This window comes from Schistocerca nitens, chromosome 9 (assembly GCF_023898315.1).
Source record: "Schistocerca nitens isolate TAMUIC-IGC-003100 chromosome 9, iqSchNite1.1, whole genome shotgun sequence".
NCBI classification, from domain to species: Eukaryota; Metazoa; Arthropoda; class Insecta; order Orthoptera; family Acrididae; genus Schistocerca; species Schistocerca nitens.
The window spans coordinates 467661989-467679847 of record NC_064622.1 but is presented as its reverse complement, the minus strand read 5'-3'; the positions used below and the strand labels follow the sequence as shown (position 1 = coordinate 467679847).

Below are 17859 nucleotides of genomic sequence, written 5' to 3'. Positions count from 1 at the left end.
TGTCAGCTTGCTGAAGAGGGGATAGACTGTACCGCTAGCAACCCTCCCTCCTGCCCCCGCCCGCGCCCTCCTCCCAAATGGAGTGAGGGGTGACGAAATAACAACAAAGGAAAAGAACTCATGATACTTACACATAAATATGTACACTGTCTTTTTAGATCTATCTGAGGATGGCGACTGAAACAAGTCATTGAAATAAACGAATATTTGCGATCGCATATTGTCGCTCTTATCACCAAGATAACCATGTCATCCCTCATCAGTTTAGCTGCTATTGTACTGAGTACAGCTACTCCGCACGTAGTCACGGATGTGCAAATAACGTAGACTACAGAGCCTGCGTGGGGCTGTAGTTTCCAGCAGTAGTTTCCAACCTTTCTGAGGCCACTAACCCTGAGTGCAATCAGACATTAGCTGGTACACCACGAAAGAAGAGTATTCTTTGAACATTTTTATTTTTAAAGTGATGAAATATAAATGATATTTAGTTTTTGTAGGTGCTTCATTAAGTCCAGAATTAATGAGTCGGTGACAACTGGTTCTGCTTATTTCTAAGGATTTTTTTATATAGAATGTCAACAACCGTATTTGCTCCATACGAGGTTGATTACCATCGACAGTTAAACTTGGAAGGAAATCTTTTAAGGAAAAATCCACTGCTTGACAATTGTCAAGGACGACTGCACTCGGATTACATGAGTCGAGCACCTGAAAATACCAAGGGCTGACAAAAGATCAAAATTTAGATTCAGGTGAGGACAGCATAGCTGGACAGGACAGACGTAGCAACACGCAACATAAATTCCATCATACAACAAGGGAAACTCAAAATTTTGACAGACGAAATGGATCGCAAAGGGATTCCGATAAGTGGAATTCAAGAAACGAGAAACATTGATCAGGAACCAATAGAAGCACAAGGACACAGAATTTATATGGGAATACCAGGGAAAAGTGTAATGAACCAATGTCTACAATTCGGAATGGGATTTGTTATCAGTCTCAAAATAATTCATTATCTAATAGAATTTAAGTCTGAACCTATCGGACTATCAACATGATCCATAAAATATGCAAATAAAATATATACAATAATAAATGCTCATGCCACAAATAATGATAAAAATAAAACGAAAGAACATAGAGAAGACGTGCATGAAGTTTGGGAGCTTTTAGTTCAGACGACGTCAAACACAAATAAAAACCACACCAAACTTTTAATTGTGGATTTTAATGCCCAGTTAGGAAGAGGAAAGAGATGTAGACGTGTAATAGGCAAATGACCAGCACAAAGAAGAACAAACAGGAATGGCATGAACTGGTGGAATTCTGAAGAAGCCCTGACATGATTTCAAAATCAAAATACCTCAAGAAAGACCAAACAAGCTTAAAACTTGGAAACATCCAGAATGGAAATTAAAAAATGGCTACTGAATCATGTGTGTATGGATATAAATTACCACAGAGAAATTTACAATGTGAAAGCTGTAACAGCAAAAGATACTCGATCAGATCATTACATGATAAAAATTAAATTCATCCCACTGACAAAGAAACATACCCCCCCCCCCCCCCCCCAACAGACGATCTAGAGGATATAGCACCCCAGTTGAGACAAATATCTGAACAACTAGTTCCAATAAGCACAAGGAAAAACTACCAGTGGTGGAACAATGAATGTGATAAAACAGTACTAGATAGACACTAAGCTTGGCAAATGTATCAGAGTCATAAAACGGAAGAATCACACTTGGAACTCACAGAAAAAGGCAAGATAACCGAAATAAACGTCAATATCAAAAATATATACTTCCAATAATAGAAACAAACATTGAGAAAACACACTCAAGAGATTATACAAAATATTTAGCGGACAACACAGCAATAGAATAAACACCAAAATTTTTGCAGAAACATTTAACAAATTACTAAATTGCAAAGATCCCTCAGTACTAACTCAAATAAACACAGATATTCCTATTAAAACACTAGCAGAAACTATAAAGCCTCCCACAATCCATGAAATCTACAAAGCTCTGAAAGAGCTCAAAATCTACAAAACAATTGGAGAAGATCAACATTTCTGGAACTTAGAATATATGCAGCAGAACCAGTGAAAGTAAAAGTACACCAAGCATAATGAAAATATGGGATAAAGAAGAACTACCAGCACATTGAATTACAGCTATAATGCTTCCATTACAGAAAAAAGGCGACAAATCAGATCCTGAGAACTATAGAAGAATTCCCCTTTTGGATATCACACGTACAGTCATGTCAAAAGTTATACACCACCGTTGTAAAGACAAACTTGCCTGGGTATTAGAAGAATACCAAGCAGGATATAAACCCTGGAGAAGCTCTCCAGAACATCACTTGGAAATTGATGTTGGATTACTGAAGAAGAATACAAAAAGAACAAGCCATAACCTTTGTGGATTTCAAAAAAAACTTCTAATTGTATCCACAGATCTTCAGTGATTGAAATGCTAAAGAATTTCAGTCTCTATCCTTAATTAATAAAAATTATAAACATAAAATGTAAAGTAGTGTTTAGAGGTGTTAAGATAAGGAGATGGATTATCACAATTACTTTTCAGCTGTGCTCTGGAGTAGGTGAGGAGGGAATGGTACAAGCAAAATCATAAAAACATAAGAATTGGAACCAAGAACAGTAAATAAACTCAAATTGCTAGGGATTCGCAGATGACTTAGCATAACCAGTTAAAAACATTGAGGAAGCCAGAAATCAAACAACAAGCCTAAAAAATGTAACAGAAAAAGAGAACTCCAGATATAACTAGAAAATACTAAGATAATGGCAGCAATTCCACTAATAATCAAGCACATAACAGTAACTAACAGTCAAGAAAAACGCAGAGACAATTAAAATATCTAAGAGAAATTATAGCATACAACTAGGACGAGAAACCAGCATGGTGAAAAGGAACTAACAAAATGATAAAAGCTCAAAAATTAGCATCTTGTACTTACAATAAAAATGTTCATCAATTAAAAATAAACTAAAACATTTTAGGGCTGTGGTTAAACCAGACATGACATACAGAAGAGAAACTCTTTTCACAGTCACTCAGAAAAGCATAATCGAAAAAATCCTTAAAATAAAGAGTAGGATGGCCAGAACATGCATAAATAATAAGAAACATCAAAAAGACAGACAATGACAGGTAGTGCCAAATGAAATGGTGTGCCGTGAACTGAAGCCCATTACAGATATTATACAGAATAAGAGGGTCGTTCATTCTTTGTCACATTATGAGGACACCAGCAATCAAACTACCAAGCAAACTTATACAGAAACTTTCTAACATAAAAAAGCAAGTAGGATGGTTAGAGGAAATCAAGGAAAACAAAACAGAAAATTTAATCAAACTGAAAAACGTTTTTACAGATGAGGAACTACGAAAAAGAAGCAGAATAAATGAAAACATACTGGGCAACTCGGAGAGAAAACCTATTGAAGAAGATGACCAGAAAATGATTGACTGAAGTGGTCCAATGAGGCCGCAAAAGCAGAAGAAGGAGAAGAAGAACGATGAAGCAGTTCCCAGTACATTAGGAGTGCTGCCTACAGCTCCATCTCAGAAACGAAAGCTAACTATTTACAGTGAGGGCAGTGGACACGAATTACAAAACATGTTTTCTGTGCATCACTCTTTTTTCTAGCAACACGTGCTTCACCCACAGCCAGCACCCCTGTTTAAAATCAATCACGTTAAAATGTATGCACTGTACTTTATTGTTTGTGAATTATCTGATGGCTGGACTCAGTAATTCTGAAATGGCAGAAATGCTTCGTGTGTTACCACTTCCGCTAATAATAATAATAATAATAATAATAATACACTGTGCTGACCCTACAGCTGTGTAGTAGCCATGAAGTAGTTATTTTTGTGTTGTGCTGTCACTTCATTTATTGTCGCGAACTGAATAATGAAGCAGTTTCTGGGCTATTGCAGCAACTACCTACAACTCAGAGAAGACATTTTCATTAGACGTTAAATCATATATGATATATATGTCTCAGTTTCACTAGCATAGGTCCATGGTACAAAGTATGTGTCCGTTGGGTGGACTATGTGAGGAAGATGATGTTGTGCCATGCGTTAATGCTAGCATTTGAAAACAATGTAATTATTGGTGACTTATGTAATCAGTATCATAATCTTGCGAAATAATGATAATAATAATGATATTTTGAAAATAATTTATTTTCATGACTGAAACGCGATTAAACCCTTTTCTCTTTACCACTTTACCACTTTAATTGCATCCATCACGGGGTAATTTGGTCTCGCGCGGGTACCAAAGCCACAGAGACTAGACTTGCCTCGAAGTGTGTTGACATCCAATTTATAAACAACGGCGTTTGTGTTATACTTCCAGTAATTTTCCTCACAATATTTGGTACTATTTGAAACTTGTTCGTAATTTCCAAATAAAAACCTGAAATATGGAAAGTAAGCGCACTTAGTTTACAAAAAAAGATAGCTGCAAAACGTGAAGGGGACGTGAGCCAGAAGATGTGCGGACAGCAAGTTAGATTCCAGTGTCTGCTTAATACTTTGAAAAGAAAAGAAAATCGCTTGTCATCAAAAGCGTTGGCAAATGAACAAAAACTGCTGTAATTAAGCGTATAAAGTTATGCGTCTGGTCAAAGACCATTTCAGTTTACAGTTCGTTTACAACAGAAAAAGTATTAATGCCGACGAATGACGAACCTAATAAACGTGAAAATTAAAATCTAATCTAATACAGACTATTTTATTTGCAAATCGTTTGCAGGCCTACCGCGAACTTCTGCTCGTGTATTCGACTTGCTTGTCTGCAGGATCTCAGTTAAGAAAAAAGTCCCTCCCCCCCCCCGTCCCGCTCTTATTTTTTATTGAAGGATAGCAAAATGTAGACATGGCTTTTGTGTTCGACTGTAGCAATTGACTAAAAAAAATAACAACGGGCACGATAGTTCGAACTACATCAGATCGTTACAAAATATCTCATTCCAAATATACCGTGCATGTTGTTGGGCATAAAATTAGCGAAGAAAAGAAAACAATATTTCTTGGGGTGCGCATGAGTGGCATATTGTAGTGAAAATTGCATACAGACATGTTTTCAAAAAAGCTTAGCAAAATCCGTTTCTTACTGCGATCAATAAGAGACACAACAAGTGTTGACACTTTAAAGCAGACGTGTCGTGCCTTATCTGAGTCTGTTACGAGCTATGATGTGATTTTCTGGGTGAAAGAGCTATGTATCTCATACCATTTTCAAATTACAGAAGCAGGCAGTAAGAATAATCTCATTTAAAAAGAGATATGAGCACTGTGAGCTACAGCATAAAATCCTGCCCCAAGCACGTCTATACATACTGAAGTTTACCTGTTTCACAGTTTAGTATTTGAAGTATCTGCATAAGAGCCTTAATCGCCAATATTGTGACAGAAGAAATAAAAGTCTCATACAGCTCATATAACACTGCACAAAACACTATGAGAATAGTCTAAGATGCACGGGAATGAATATATATAATCACCTAAACAGTGGAACTCAAATCAATGAGATCACCAATAGAAATGAAAGTTAAACTGAAATCACTGCTTCTGCTCTGCTAAGGAATTTCTAGAAATGAAGCCCCCTGCTTTAAATAAGTATATTATCCTCGTATACATGTAATTTACGTCTAATTGCTGAGGATGTGTATGCTGTAATGCCAGATGACTCCTTGTGTTTTCACTTTCTGTTACTGTAATTCGTTTCTTATAATGTTAATTTAACAAGTTCCTAGCGGTGACTATTTTTCTGAGCAATATGTGTGTAAATATGTAAATTTTAGTAAGGAAACGCCCTCTTGCACGCTGCACATGAATTTCTATATATATAACGAGATGCTTTTCCCCTTTCTGACAAGATGTCATCAGGCAATGTCCTGGATTATTACAAGATTTTAGTTTTCATTCTTTTTAGGATCCCATGCCTCAATCGGTAAAAACTGGACCTTTATAGGATCACTTTGTCCAACTGTTGAAAACCCTATTTCTCAGGAACGGGTAGACGCATCAGGCTGAAATTTATGCCACGCACTATGGTCTACTGTCTCTCGATGATGTAAAAAGTTAAGCTCCTAAGTCAGTGCAACCAAAACAAACAGCCATCTACATCACGTACTTTGATATTTGCAAACTCACTCATTAAAACCTATGGGGTGTAACCTACAATGTGGAACCATTAAATTTGGCAGGAAGCTAGGTTTCGCACTCCAGATGAAGAAAAAAATAGAATATTGTTAATTTGTCAGCATACCACAAGAAAAAAATACTTCTTTTGTCATTTGTTATCCGACGTCAGATTTGAGATTAAAACATTTTCGAAGGTCGTGGAATCCCTTTGACAAATATCTCGGTATCAATGCCCATAACAGGCAAAAATCGTAGAGATTCTCTGTTCCTGGAATGGATGAACGCTGCATTCAGGGTGTTTGAGAATGGTGTTTTAAGACTTCAGGGGTAGGTTCCTCACACCAAAACAAGTAAAATGTTCAGTAAGCTTGGACTCTAAAAGGTATACCTTAAGAGATGTAACCACTTCGTCATCTTCGATATTGTGAAACAAATGTCATCTACTACAAGCTCTTTTCTTTCCACATTTTTTGGGGAGGTAGTATGGACTACAATAAGAAAAACTGTCCAGTAAAGATGGACTCTAAAATGGATAGTTTAAGAGCTGTAAGCACTTGTTCGGTGGAAGAGATGTATTTCAGTGGAGCGAAATTGAACAAGTGCTCGAAACTCTTAAAGTGCGCGTTTTAGAGCCCACGTTCACTTCACATTTTTCTTGTTTTGGTCCATACTACCTCCTCTCAGAATACGGAAATCAAAAGGCTTGCAGCGGAAGAGCTGTGGATCACAGTGTCGAGGATGAACAAGTGCTCCTAGCACTTAAGGTACGCATTAAAAGCCCAGGTTTACTGGGCGTCTTTCTCTTGTTTTGGTGTAAGAAAAGTGTCCCCAAATTTTGAAAACGTCATTGTGGAACACCCTGTATACATAATTAAGTTTGTACGGAACTCTGGGTGCGCGAGGCCAACTAGCACCTGGTCAATTTTTTTATGTAAAAACCGATAAGTGAAAACGAAATATCATCTAATATTTCAGGATAGCCTACGATGCCGTCTTGTTGCAAAGGTGGAGCGCATCTGGATATATGAGTAAAAATTCGTGCGCTCGATCACAAAAAGGCGTTTTCGTACTAACTATCCCAGTGTTTGTTTGTTCTGTAAATGGAAAACTATGTTACCTTTTGTTGTACTAGAATTGACTTACCGCGTATTAACTGTAGAGTCACGTGCTTGTCTGACGCACGAGACGAATAAAGAATCAGTGAATGAGTCAGTTACCAGCAGAGACCCTCCTACAGAAACGTATTATGATGAAAGCGGCAGCACTTGCTCGCTAGCACAGACAAAGGAAAGCGCGAGTACCCGGAAACTGAATAAGCGAGGCCGTAAGGTGAGAGATGCGAGAGTGTACGTGCTGAATAGGCGCAGAGACGTGCACGGAATTTTATGCGGTGCTGCGTTCGGGAAGCGGCGGCGTTACCTCGTCGAGTCCCGGGTTCGCTTCCTCGTCGGCGCCCTCCGCGGTTCCCTGCGCCGGCGGGTCCGGCTTCCTCTCGGGAGGAGGCAGCCCGAGCAGCTCGGCACGCATCCTCTGGTACTCGTACTCGTCCGCGGACATGGCTGCCGACACGAGTGACGCCGTGCAGCTAAGCGCGACAGCTGCAGCCGCGGTCGATGGCCCGCCGCGATTCACTTGTTCGCGCTGCGCGTCGCCGCCGCCGCTCTCCCCATTGGCCGGCGAACGGCGCCAGGCGCAAAGCTCTCTGCCACGAAGAGCATCCTAAAGCCCGCTTTACACCGAAGCGAACATCGAACGAACGAGCATTCGCAGGAAATTCGCCTCCTCCCGCTTCTGTGAACGAGTGTTGCCAATAGAGGGGATGGAAGAGAACACGAGGTAACGACCACAGCCTACGAACGCTGCGTTGTTGTTCTTGGTTCACCGGACACAACATTACACAGTTAAAGCCACGTCGCAAAACTTTGACATTCAGAAAGGATTATTTTGCGTGGCGAGTGCAAAGCCAGTAAGGAAGTAAGCAAAACAGCGTAGAAAAATTAGAATTCAGATGTCTAAATTTGTACCTAAGTGTGATCTGTGCGGAAGAAGTGCAATTAACATTCATTACAGCACCAGTTCTGCTTAACATTATTTCAAATCTGTGTGTGTACATTGGCGAAAACAAATCGCAAAACCAAAAAATAATTAGTTTAAAGTAATGAAATTTCAGGAATACATTTATCTAAGTAACATACACTACTGGCCATTAAAATTGCTACACCACGAAGATGACTTGCTACAGACGCGAAATTTAACCGACGGGAAGAAGATGCTGTGATATATAAATAATTAGCTTTTCAGAGTATTCACACAAGCTGGGCGCCGGTGGCGACACCTACAACGTGCTGACATGAGGAAAGTTTCCAACCGATTTCTCATACACAAACAGCAGTTGACCGGCGTTGCCTAGTGAAACGTTGTTGTGCTGCCTCGTGTAAGGAGGAGAAATGCGTACCATCGCGTTTCCAACTTTGATAAAGGTCGGATTGTAGCCTACCGCGAATGCGGTTTATCGTATCGCGACATTGCTGCTCGCGTTGGTCGAGATCCAATGACTGTTAGCAGAATATGGAATCGGTGGGTTCAGGAGCAACCCCCTGCTGGATCCCAACGGCCTCGTATCACTAGCAGTCGAGATAACAGGTATCTTATCCGCATGCCTGTAACGGATCGTGCAGCCACGTCTCGATCCCTGAGTCAACAGATGGGGACGTTTGCAAGACAACAACCATCTGCACGAACAGTTCGACAACGTTTGCAGCACCGTGGACTATCAGCTCGGAGACCATGGCTGCGGTTACCCTTGACGCTGCATCACAACAGGAGCACCTGCGATGGTGTACTCAACGACGAACCTGGGTGCGCGAATGGCAAAATGTCGATTACTGATTATCACTGCTAGCATTCAACCGCGATTCTTATACATATTTTAACAACGCGTTTCAAGAGACAATGCTCTCATCATCAGGTTGTAAAAACTGTCATGAATTAAACGGACTAAAAAGACCAAATATCATCACCAATAGTGGGGAAGTCCATAGAGTAAAACAGAATTAAAAGTATATTGGACTGTGAGTCCTCGTCTTACATTGAAGTTGTTGACACAAGTCAATGGCCGTCCCATAGCTACCAAATATGCTGTCGACTGCGCCGGCCCGGGAGCTGTTGTGGACTGACGTGCCTAGGTGTTGTGGCGTGGTTACAGCCGTATGCTTGACGGTAACGCTATGCTATTGGGCGCCTCATTTCCTTATTGCATTGGTCTGCCATCGTTAGCCTATCGCAACTCCGTCATTGACATGCTACAAGTTTAAAGTCGCATGCCTGCCCTAAAATAATTCTAAAAACCCGCTAAAAAATCTCATTTCTTTAAAGTTATCTTGTACATTTAGGATATTGCTTTGTTTCTTTTCATGGATAGCTATCTCGAATTCCTCTAGTAAATCAAGTTTCCTCCCTTTCTTTTCTACATGCAATATTTCTACGTTGTCTTCTATGCTATTAAGGGGATGGCCTGTTTCATATATATGGTTCGCAACAGCTGATTTGTCATAATTCCCTAACCTGAACGCATCTTTATGTTCTTTATACCGGATCGCGAATGATCTTCCTGTCTGCCCTATATATTTTGCATCACAAGTTCTGCACTGAATCTTATAAACTCCCGATCTTTCAAACTTATTTTTCTTCTCGCCAATATCGTGCTTAAGGCTATACCTCACTAGGTTATTAGTCTGAAAAGCTATTTTGACATCGTATGGCTTAAAAATATTTGCTATCTTTTGTGAGACTTTTCCGTAGTATGGCATCGTGATAATTTTCACTTTCTCTCCATCAGGTTTATTCTTTTTGCGCTTATTACTTTTCCGTAACAGTTTTTTAACCATATCTATTCTGTAACCGTTGTTCATCGCTATTCTCTTAACGGTATTAATTTCAGTCTCCCTATCTTTTTCACACATAGGTATATTGACTGCCCTATGCACGAGACTACGGAAAGCAGCTTCTTTATAAGCCTGCGGATGGCATGAATCATTCGGGATCACGGCATCAGTAGTAGTTTGTTTTCTATAAACGGAGAACGTATGTTTGTTGCCCTGCTTTTTTATATTCAGGTCCAGGAACTGTAAACTATTGTCAGTTTCATACTCCACGGTAAATTTTATTTTATTATGTGCGTCGTTGAACTTTTTTACTATTTCCTCAATGTCCTCACGGGAACCATCGACAAGTAACAGGGTGTCGTCTACATAACGTTTGTAATAAACAATTTTATCCATAATGTTATCGTCAGAATTTAGAACTTTATCTTCAAGGTCATTGATAAAAATGTCTGCCATAGTTCCTGAAATACTGGACCCCATGGCTAACCCATCGTCCTGAATATAAAATTTGTTATTAAACGTAAAATAATTAAAACTTGTAATGAGCTGAAGGAGTTCAATAAATTCAATTGTCTCTTGCGTTGAAATTTTACCGTATTTCAGGAAATTTCTCTTAATGATTTCTATAGTTTCGTTAACCGGAACACTGGAGTATAAGTTCTTAACATCCAACGAAACCAAACGGGAAGTGTCAGTGATTGGCGTATCTTTAATTTCACCTATCAAGGTCATACTACCGCGCACCGAATAATTATTATTATACACGTAAGTCTTTTTCAGAATTTGGTCCAACATTTTTGTTATTTTATATGCTGGACTATTTCGACCGTTAACAATCGGACGAACCGGATGTAGATCTTTATGTATCTTTACCTGTGATCTTAATTTGGGGGCCGTTGGATTCATGATAACACATCTTCTTTTTTCGGCTTCTGTCAGCAGGAAGTGCGTGCGTTTAAGAACATTTTTTAGTTTAATTTGGAAATTGGCTGTTATGTCTTTCGGAATTTCCGTAATGCTATTTTCGACAAAAAACGCTAAGGTCTTCGAAATGTACTCCTCCTCTTTTAATATTACGACCGTATTCCCCTTATCCGCTTTCGTGGCAATAGCTTTCACTTCATTAAGCTTTTTATTTATAGAATCGACAGTTAGTCGGTCTGCTCTAGTCTTATGATTAACACTATTTCTCTTATTTAGTTCATTTTTTACTATTTTATGTAGCTTTGGGGATAAATCCAGGTCCTGTTTACAGAATCATGATGGTCGGATCCGTGTTTGGCGACATCGCGGTGAACGCACATTGGAAGCGTGTATTCGTCATCGCCATACTGGCGTATCACCCGCCGTGATGGTATGTGGTGCCATTGGTTAGACGTCTCAGTCACCTCTGGTTCGCATTGACGGCACTTTGAACAGTGGACGTTACATTTCAGATGTGTTACGACCCGTGGCCCTACCCTTCATTCGATCCCTGCGACACTCTACATTTCAGCAGGATAATGCACGACCGCATGATGCGGGTCCTGTACCGGCCTTTCTGGATACAGAAAATGTTCGACTGCTGCCCTGTCCAGCACATTCTCCAGGTTTCTCACCAATTGAAAATGTCTGGTCAATGGTGGCCGAGCAACTGGCTCGTCACAATACGCCAGTCACTACTCTTGATGAACTGTGGTATCGTGTTGAAGCTGCATGGGCAGCTGTACCTGTACAAGCCATCCAAGCTCTGTTTGACTCAATGCCCAGGCGTATCAAGGCCGTTTTACAGCCAGAGGTGGTTGTTCTGCGTACTGATTTCTCAGGATCTATTCACCCAAATTACGTGAAAATGTAATCACGTGTCAGTTCTAGTGTAATGTATTTGTCCAATGAATACCCGTTTATCATCTGCATTTCTTCTTGGTGTACCAATTTTAATGGCAAGTAGTCTATTTAAGTCAGTAACACTGCAAGATCACAGATTAACGTAACCGCGAGATAAGCCATCGCAAATGTGAGATGCTGGTACATTAATAACCTGTGTAACTGCTAGAACGTTGAGTGCGATCACGCAAAGGTGCACGCATTGTGTTGTACATGTGCCAGATATCAGTTTGTGGGATGGTGTTCCAAGCCCGTCGCACTTTGTTGGTCAATATAGGGACGGTTAATGCTGTTTGTGGATGGCGCCGGAGTTATCGTCCGATGATGTGTCACACATTGATTCTCGTGACCATCGATGCCTGCACTCATGTACAGCGGCTACATTTCTGCCAAGTCTTTCTGCAATATCACAGGGGGAACATCCAGTAATGAACCGTGAATTTACTTTCTTTCAAAACCTTTTCTTAAGAATTTACTTTATTTACTAGCGATTCATCAAGAACATTAACACATTTAATCACACTATGTGAGCGTGGAAGTAGTTCCGAATTGGTAATTGATGAAACAAATTAAAAAAAAACTTTTTTTCAATAAATGGAAATTTTATTCCAACACCCCCCACACCCCCTCTTTTTTTAAAACAGATTTAAAATTATAATCAGAAAGCACCCTGTAAATATCAAGTTACAATTTATTCAGAGGCAGAAGTAACAATTTCTTTTGTTGGTAGTATGAGCTTTCAGGCTGAGAAGCTTGCCGCTCCCTTTTAATACGGCCGTAGTCACGACCGCTCACAACAACCTCTGAAAGACTACACTGGTGCAGATCTGCAACACACCAGATTACCTTAAACTAAAAATTTTAACAACTCACACAAACACAAAAAAAAATATACACCACATATGAGGGATGGAGAGGGTACCGAAAGTGCAACTTGTTTTTAAAAGAACTCTTACGGTCGAAGGATGGCAACTGTATATACTAAAATTACCATTTAAATAAAAACCCATGAAATGGAATCTTACATAAAAAGTACAAACATTCTCTACATTACACATATACCACCTCTCAAGATCATAGGCAAGATAAAAACATATTTCAGGAATTCGGCCTTCACACCTTAAGCAATAAATTCGTTAACACCGAATCCGACAAACATGACAGAGGCAGCTATTAACGTACGGCAGATCGACAGATAGACACACAAACTGCCTAACAAATGCGGACGAGAGACTGACCAAGAACACAAGTAGAATTTAACAAGTAAATGAAACAATATATCACGAATCACTTCTAATAAACTGCGATGTCTGTCGAAGACCTGGCGCAGCACCCCCAAAACGCTCTCTCGAACCGTCCGCTGCCAGCCGCTTCAACGGACGCAGGAAGACGCGCCGATCTCCCGTCTCACGGCGTCGCAGCTCGCACCGGCCAGCCCGATGTCGTAGATGTGCTCCTGTTGCCGCCAAGCCACTACCCCTCGCTGTACAGCGCGGCCAACTGGACTCGCGTGGCGACCTCACATGCGCCGACGCTCAAGGCGGACAAGTCATTTTATGTCCCAGTGCGCGACCGACCAACCGATCGATCCAACCGCCAATGACCATTGCCTGAACAAACAGCAGACTGGCGGTCTAACACATATTAGCGCTCCGGACGACGGACAGACACTGACTGCCCACACTGACCTGGCTGACCAATCGACCAGACTCGTCGAGACTGACAGACCCAGACTCACTCCGACTGACCAACTGCCCAGACTCACCCAGACTGACAGACTCACCACTGGCGAGCTCATAGCGCCTCTTAAACGCACGTGAACAGGCAACTTTCCCCTTTCCCACCAGAGGGAGACACCAAAGCTGCGATTGCCACTGCGGCGCCACCGCCAGAAACAGAGGGCGACTACTTTACACTACGCGCTGCGGCGCGCTCTTCAAAACAGCAAATTTTACCACGGCTCAAGCTTCTTGTAGCTCTATTAAACGACCTCATTCAAATTCAGTGAGGTGTTAACAGTGGCCCCGTTGCCGACTTAAAGGCATTCCTGACTAACATCAACTCAGCACATCCAGTCTTAAAGGTAACAAACGCTCACAGCCGCTACAGTGTGTATTTAAAGCCTATCTGATTTGCATTAATGGCGCTACTAGCGCTACTCTTTTATGAATGGCGCGAAATTTGAATGGACACCATCCTTCAGGTGAAGGAATAGGCCTATCAACTTTCTTTTACGTCACACAACTCTTTCCTGGTGCTGCGATTTTATTTTCGGTTCTAAGCATAGAAGGGAAAGCAGAAAGGTGTAAGGAGTATATAGAGGGTCTATACAGGGGCGATGTACAGGAGGACAATATTATGGAAATGGAAGAGGATGTAGATGAATATGAAATGGGAGATACGATACTGCGTGAAGAGTTTGACAGAGCACTGAAAGACCTGTGTCGAAACAAGGCCCCGGGAGTAGACAACATTCCATTAGAACTACTGACAGCCTTGGGAGAGCCACCCCTGACAAAACTCTACCATCTGGTGAGCAAGATGTATGAGACAGGCGAAATACCCTCAGACTTCAAGAAGAATATAATAATTCCAATGCCAAACAAAGCAGGTGTTGACAGATATGAAAATTGCTGAACTATTAGTTTAATAAGCCACAGCTGCAAAATACTAACACGAATTCTTTACAGACGAATGGAAAAACTGGTAGAAGCTGACCTCGGGGAAGATCAGTTTGGATTCCGAAGAAATGGTGGAACACATGAGGCAATACTGACCCTACGACTTATCTTAGAAGGAAGATTAAGGAAAGGGAAACCTACGTTTCTAGCATTTGCAGACTTAGAGAATGCTTTTGACAGTGTTGACTGGAATACTCTCTTTCAAATTCTGAAGGTGGCAGGGGTCAAATACAGGGAGCGAAAGGCTATTTACAATATGTGCAGAAACCAGTTGACAGTTATAAGAGTTAAGGGGCATGAAAGGGAAGCAGTGGTTGGGAAGGGAGTGAGACAGGGTTGTAGCCTCTCCCCGATGTTAATCAATCTGTATATTGAGCAAGCAGTAAAGGAAACAAAAAAGATAAATTCGGAGTAGGAATTAAAACCCATGGAGAAGAAATAAAAAAATTGAGGTTCGCTATGACATTGTAATTCTGTCACAGACAGCAAAGGATCTGGGAGAGCAGTTGAACGGAATGGACAGTGTCTTGAAAGGAGGATATAAGATGAACATCAACAAAAGCAAAACGAGGATAATGGAATCTAGTCCAATTAAATCGGGTGATGCTGAGGGGAATAGGAAATGAGACACTTAAAGTAGTAAATGAGTTTTGCTATTTGGGGAGCAAAATAAAAAATAACTGATGATGGTCGAAATAGAGAGGATATAAAATGTACTGGCAATGGCAAGGAAAGCGTTTCTGAAGAAGAGAAATTTGTTAACTTCGAGTATAGATTTAAATGCCAGGAAGTCGTTTCTGAAAGTATTTGTATGGAGTGTAGCCATGTATGGAAGTGAAACGTGTACGATAAATAGTTTAGACAAGAAGAGAATAGAAGCTTTCGAAATGTGGTGCTACAGAAGAATGCCGAAGATTAGATGGGTAGACCACATAACTAATGAGGTGGTATTGAATAGAATTGGCGAGAAGAGAAATTTGTGGCACAGCTTGACTAGAAGAAGGGATCGCAATGGCAAGGAAAGCGTTTCTGAAGAAGAGAAATTTGTTAACATCGAGTATAGATTTAAATGCCAGGAAGTCGTTTCTGAAAGTATTTGTATGGAGTGTAGCCATGTATGGAAGTGAAACGTGTACGATAAATAGTTTAGACAAGAAGAGAATAGAAGCTTTCGAAATGTGGTGCTACAGAAGAATGCCGAAGATTAGATGGGTAGACCACATAACTAATGAGGTGGTATTGAATAGAATTGGCGAGAAGAGAAATTTGTGGCACAGCTTGACTAGAAGAAGGGATCGGTTGGTAGGCCATATTCTGAGCCATCAAGGGATCACCAATTTAGTATTGCAGGGCAGCGTGGATGGAAAAATTGTAGAGGGAGGCGAAGAGATGAATACAGTAAGCAGATTCAGAAGGATGTAGGTTGCAGTAGGTACTTTAAGTTGAAGAAGCTTGCACAGGTTAGAGTAGCATGGCGAGCTGCATCAAACCAGTCTCTGGTCTGAAGACCACAACATCAACAACATGTGACATACAACACAGGAACTTGATAAAATGTGCTACACTGCCGGAATAGAATGCAACACCCTCAAGACTATTTTCAGTGACACCAGGGTATAATATGTACATACTGAGAGGTTGTAGTGTCAGTGATTCATTTGTCACGGTTATCGGCGACGAGACGGCGCTCTGGAGGCCCTATTTGACTCTGCAGACAGTAACTGTACCGGGTTCAGGGCTGAAAAGTATACGCAACAGTCATTCTAGGGTACAACCGTACGCCGCTGTCGAGTATGTACTCCTGTCGGTGTCAACCGTCAGGACAGTTTTGCATTGCGGGCCTGCGGGAATCTGGAGGAAGGTATCGGCGGGTTGCCTCACACGGTGGTCGGAGTGTGCCGCTGGCGTGTCGCCGCTTTCTGCAGTGATCTGTGGATCGTTCCCTCACCTGTAGGCCCGGCTTTGGGCGTCCACGTAGTACAGAAGACGGACGCATTGTGAGGCCAGCAGGTCCCATCTCCTTCAATTCCCACCTTCTTGCAATTTCTTCAGTTTTAATCTACAGTTCATAACCAATAGATTGTGGTCAGAGTCCACAGTTGCCTCTGGAAATGTCTTACAATTTAAACCCTGATTCCTAAATCTCTGTCTTACCATTATATAATCTATCTGAAACCTTCCAGTACCTCCAGCCCTCTTCCATGTATATAACCCTCTTTCATGATTCTTGAACCAAATATTAGCTGTGATTAAGTTATGCTCTGTGCAAAATTCTACCAGGTGGCTTCCTCTTTCATTCCTTACCTCCATTCCATATTCACCTACTACGTTTCCTTCTCCTCCTTTTCCTACTATCGAATTCCAGTCACCCATGACTATCTGAACAATTTCTTTTATCTCATCATCCATTTCATCAATCTCCTTATCATGTACGGAGCTAATTGGCATATAAACTTGTACTACTGTGTTAGGCGTGGGCTTCGTGTCTATCTTGGCCACAATAATTCTGCTATTTGTAGTAGCTTACCCGTGCTTCTACTTTTTTATTCATTATTAAACAAATTTCTGCATTACCCCTATTTGATTTTGTATTTATAACCCTGTATTCACATGACCAGAAATCTTGTTCCTCCTGCCACCGACTTTACTAATTCCCACTATATCTAACTTTAACCTATCCATTTCCCTTTTTAAATTTTCCACCTACCTGTCCGATCAAGGGATCTGACATTGCACGCTCATATCCGTAGAACGGCGGCCGCTGGTGGCCGAGCGGTTCTGGCGCTACAGTCTGGAACCGCGCGACCGCTACGGTCGCAGCTTCGAATCCTGCCTCGGGCATGGATGTGTGTGTTGTCCTTAGGTTAGTTAGGTTTAAGTAGTTCTAAGTTGTCGGGTAAGTTGTCGGGTAAGTTCTAGGGGACTTATGACCTCAGCAGTTGAGTCCCACAGTGCTCAGAGCCATTTGAACCATATCCGTAGAACGCCAGTTTTCTTCCTCCTAATAACGATGTCCTCCTGAGTAGTCTGCTGCCCCTCTTCAGGAACCACACGTTTGTCTGGCCTCTCAACAGATACCCCTCCGTCGTGGTTGCACCTACGGTACGGCTATCTGTATCGCTGAGGCACGCAAGCCTTCCCACCGACGGCAAGGTACATGGTTCATTAATCATATTTTATTTATATTAATCTCCCTTACACGTACTTTAATGAAATCCTTGAATTGCT

General features: G+C 41.2%; 1 protein-coding gene across 2 annotated transcripts in view; it reads right to left on the bottom strand.

The window, feature by feature from the left end:
- The window catches only part of LOC126203382 (uncharacterized), a 117654-nt gene extending 109897 nt beyond the window's left edge, over positions 1–7757 (bottom strand). For both annotated transcript variants that reach the window (XM_049937678.1, XM_049937679.1), the window contains exon 1: positions 7620–7757. In XM_049937678.1, the coding sequence (XP_049793635.1) occupies positions 7620–7757 (138 nt within the window). The remainder of the gene's footprint in view (positions 1–7619) is intronic.
- Between the last annotated feature and the right edge of the window lie 10102 nt (positions 7758–17859).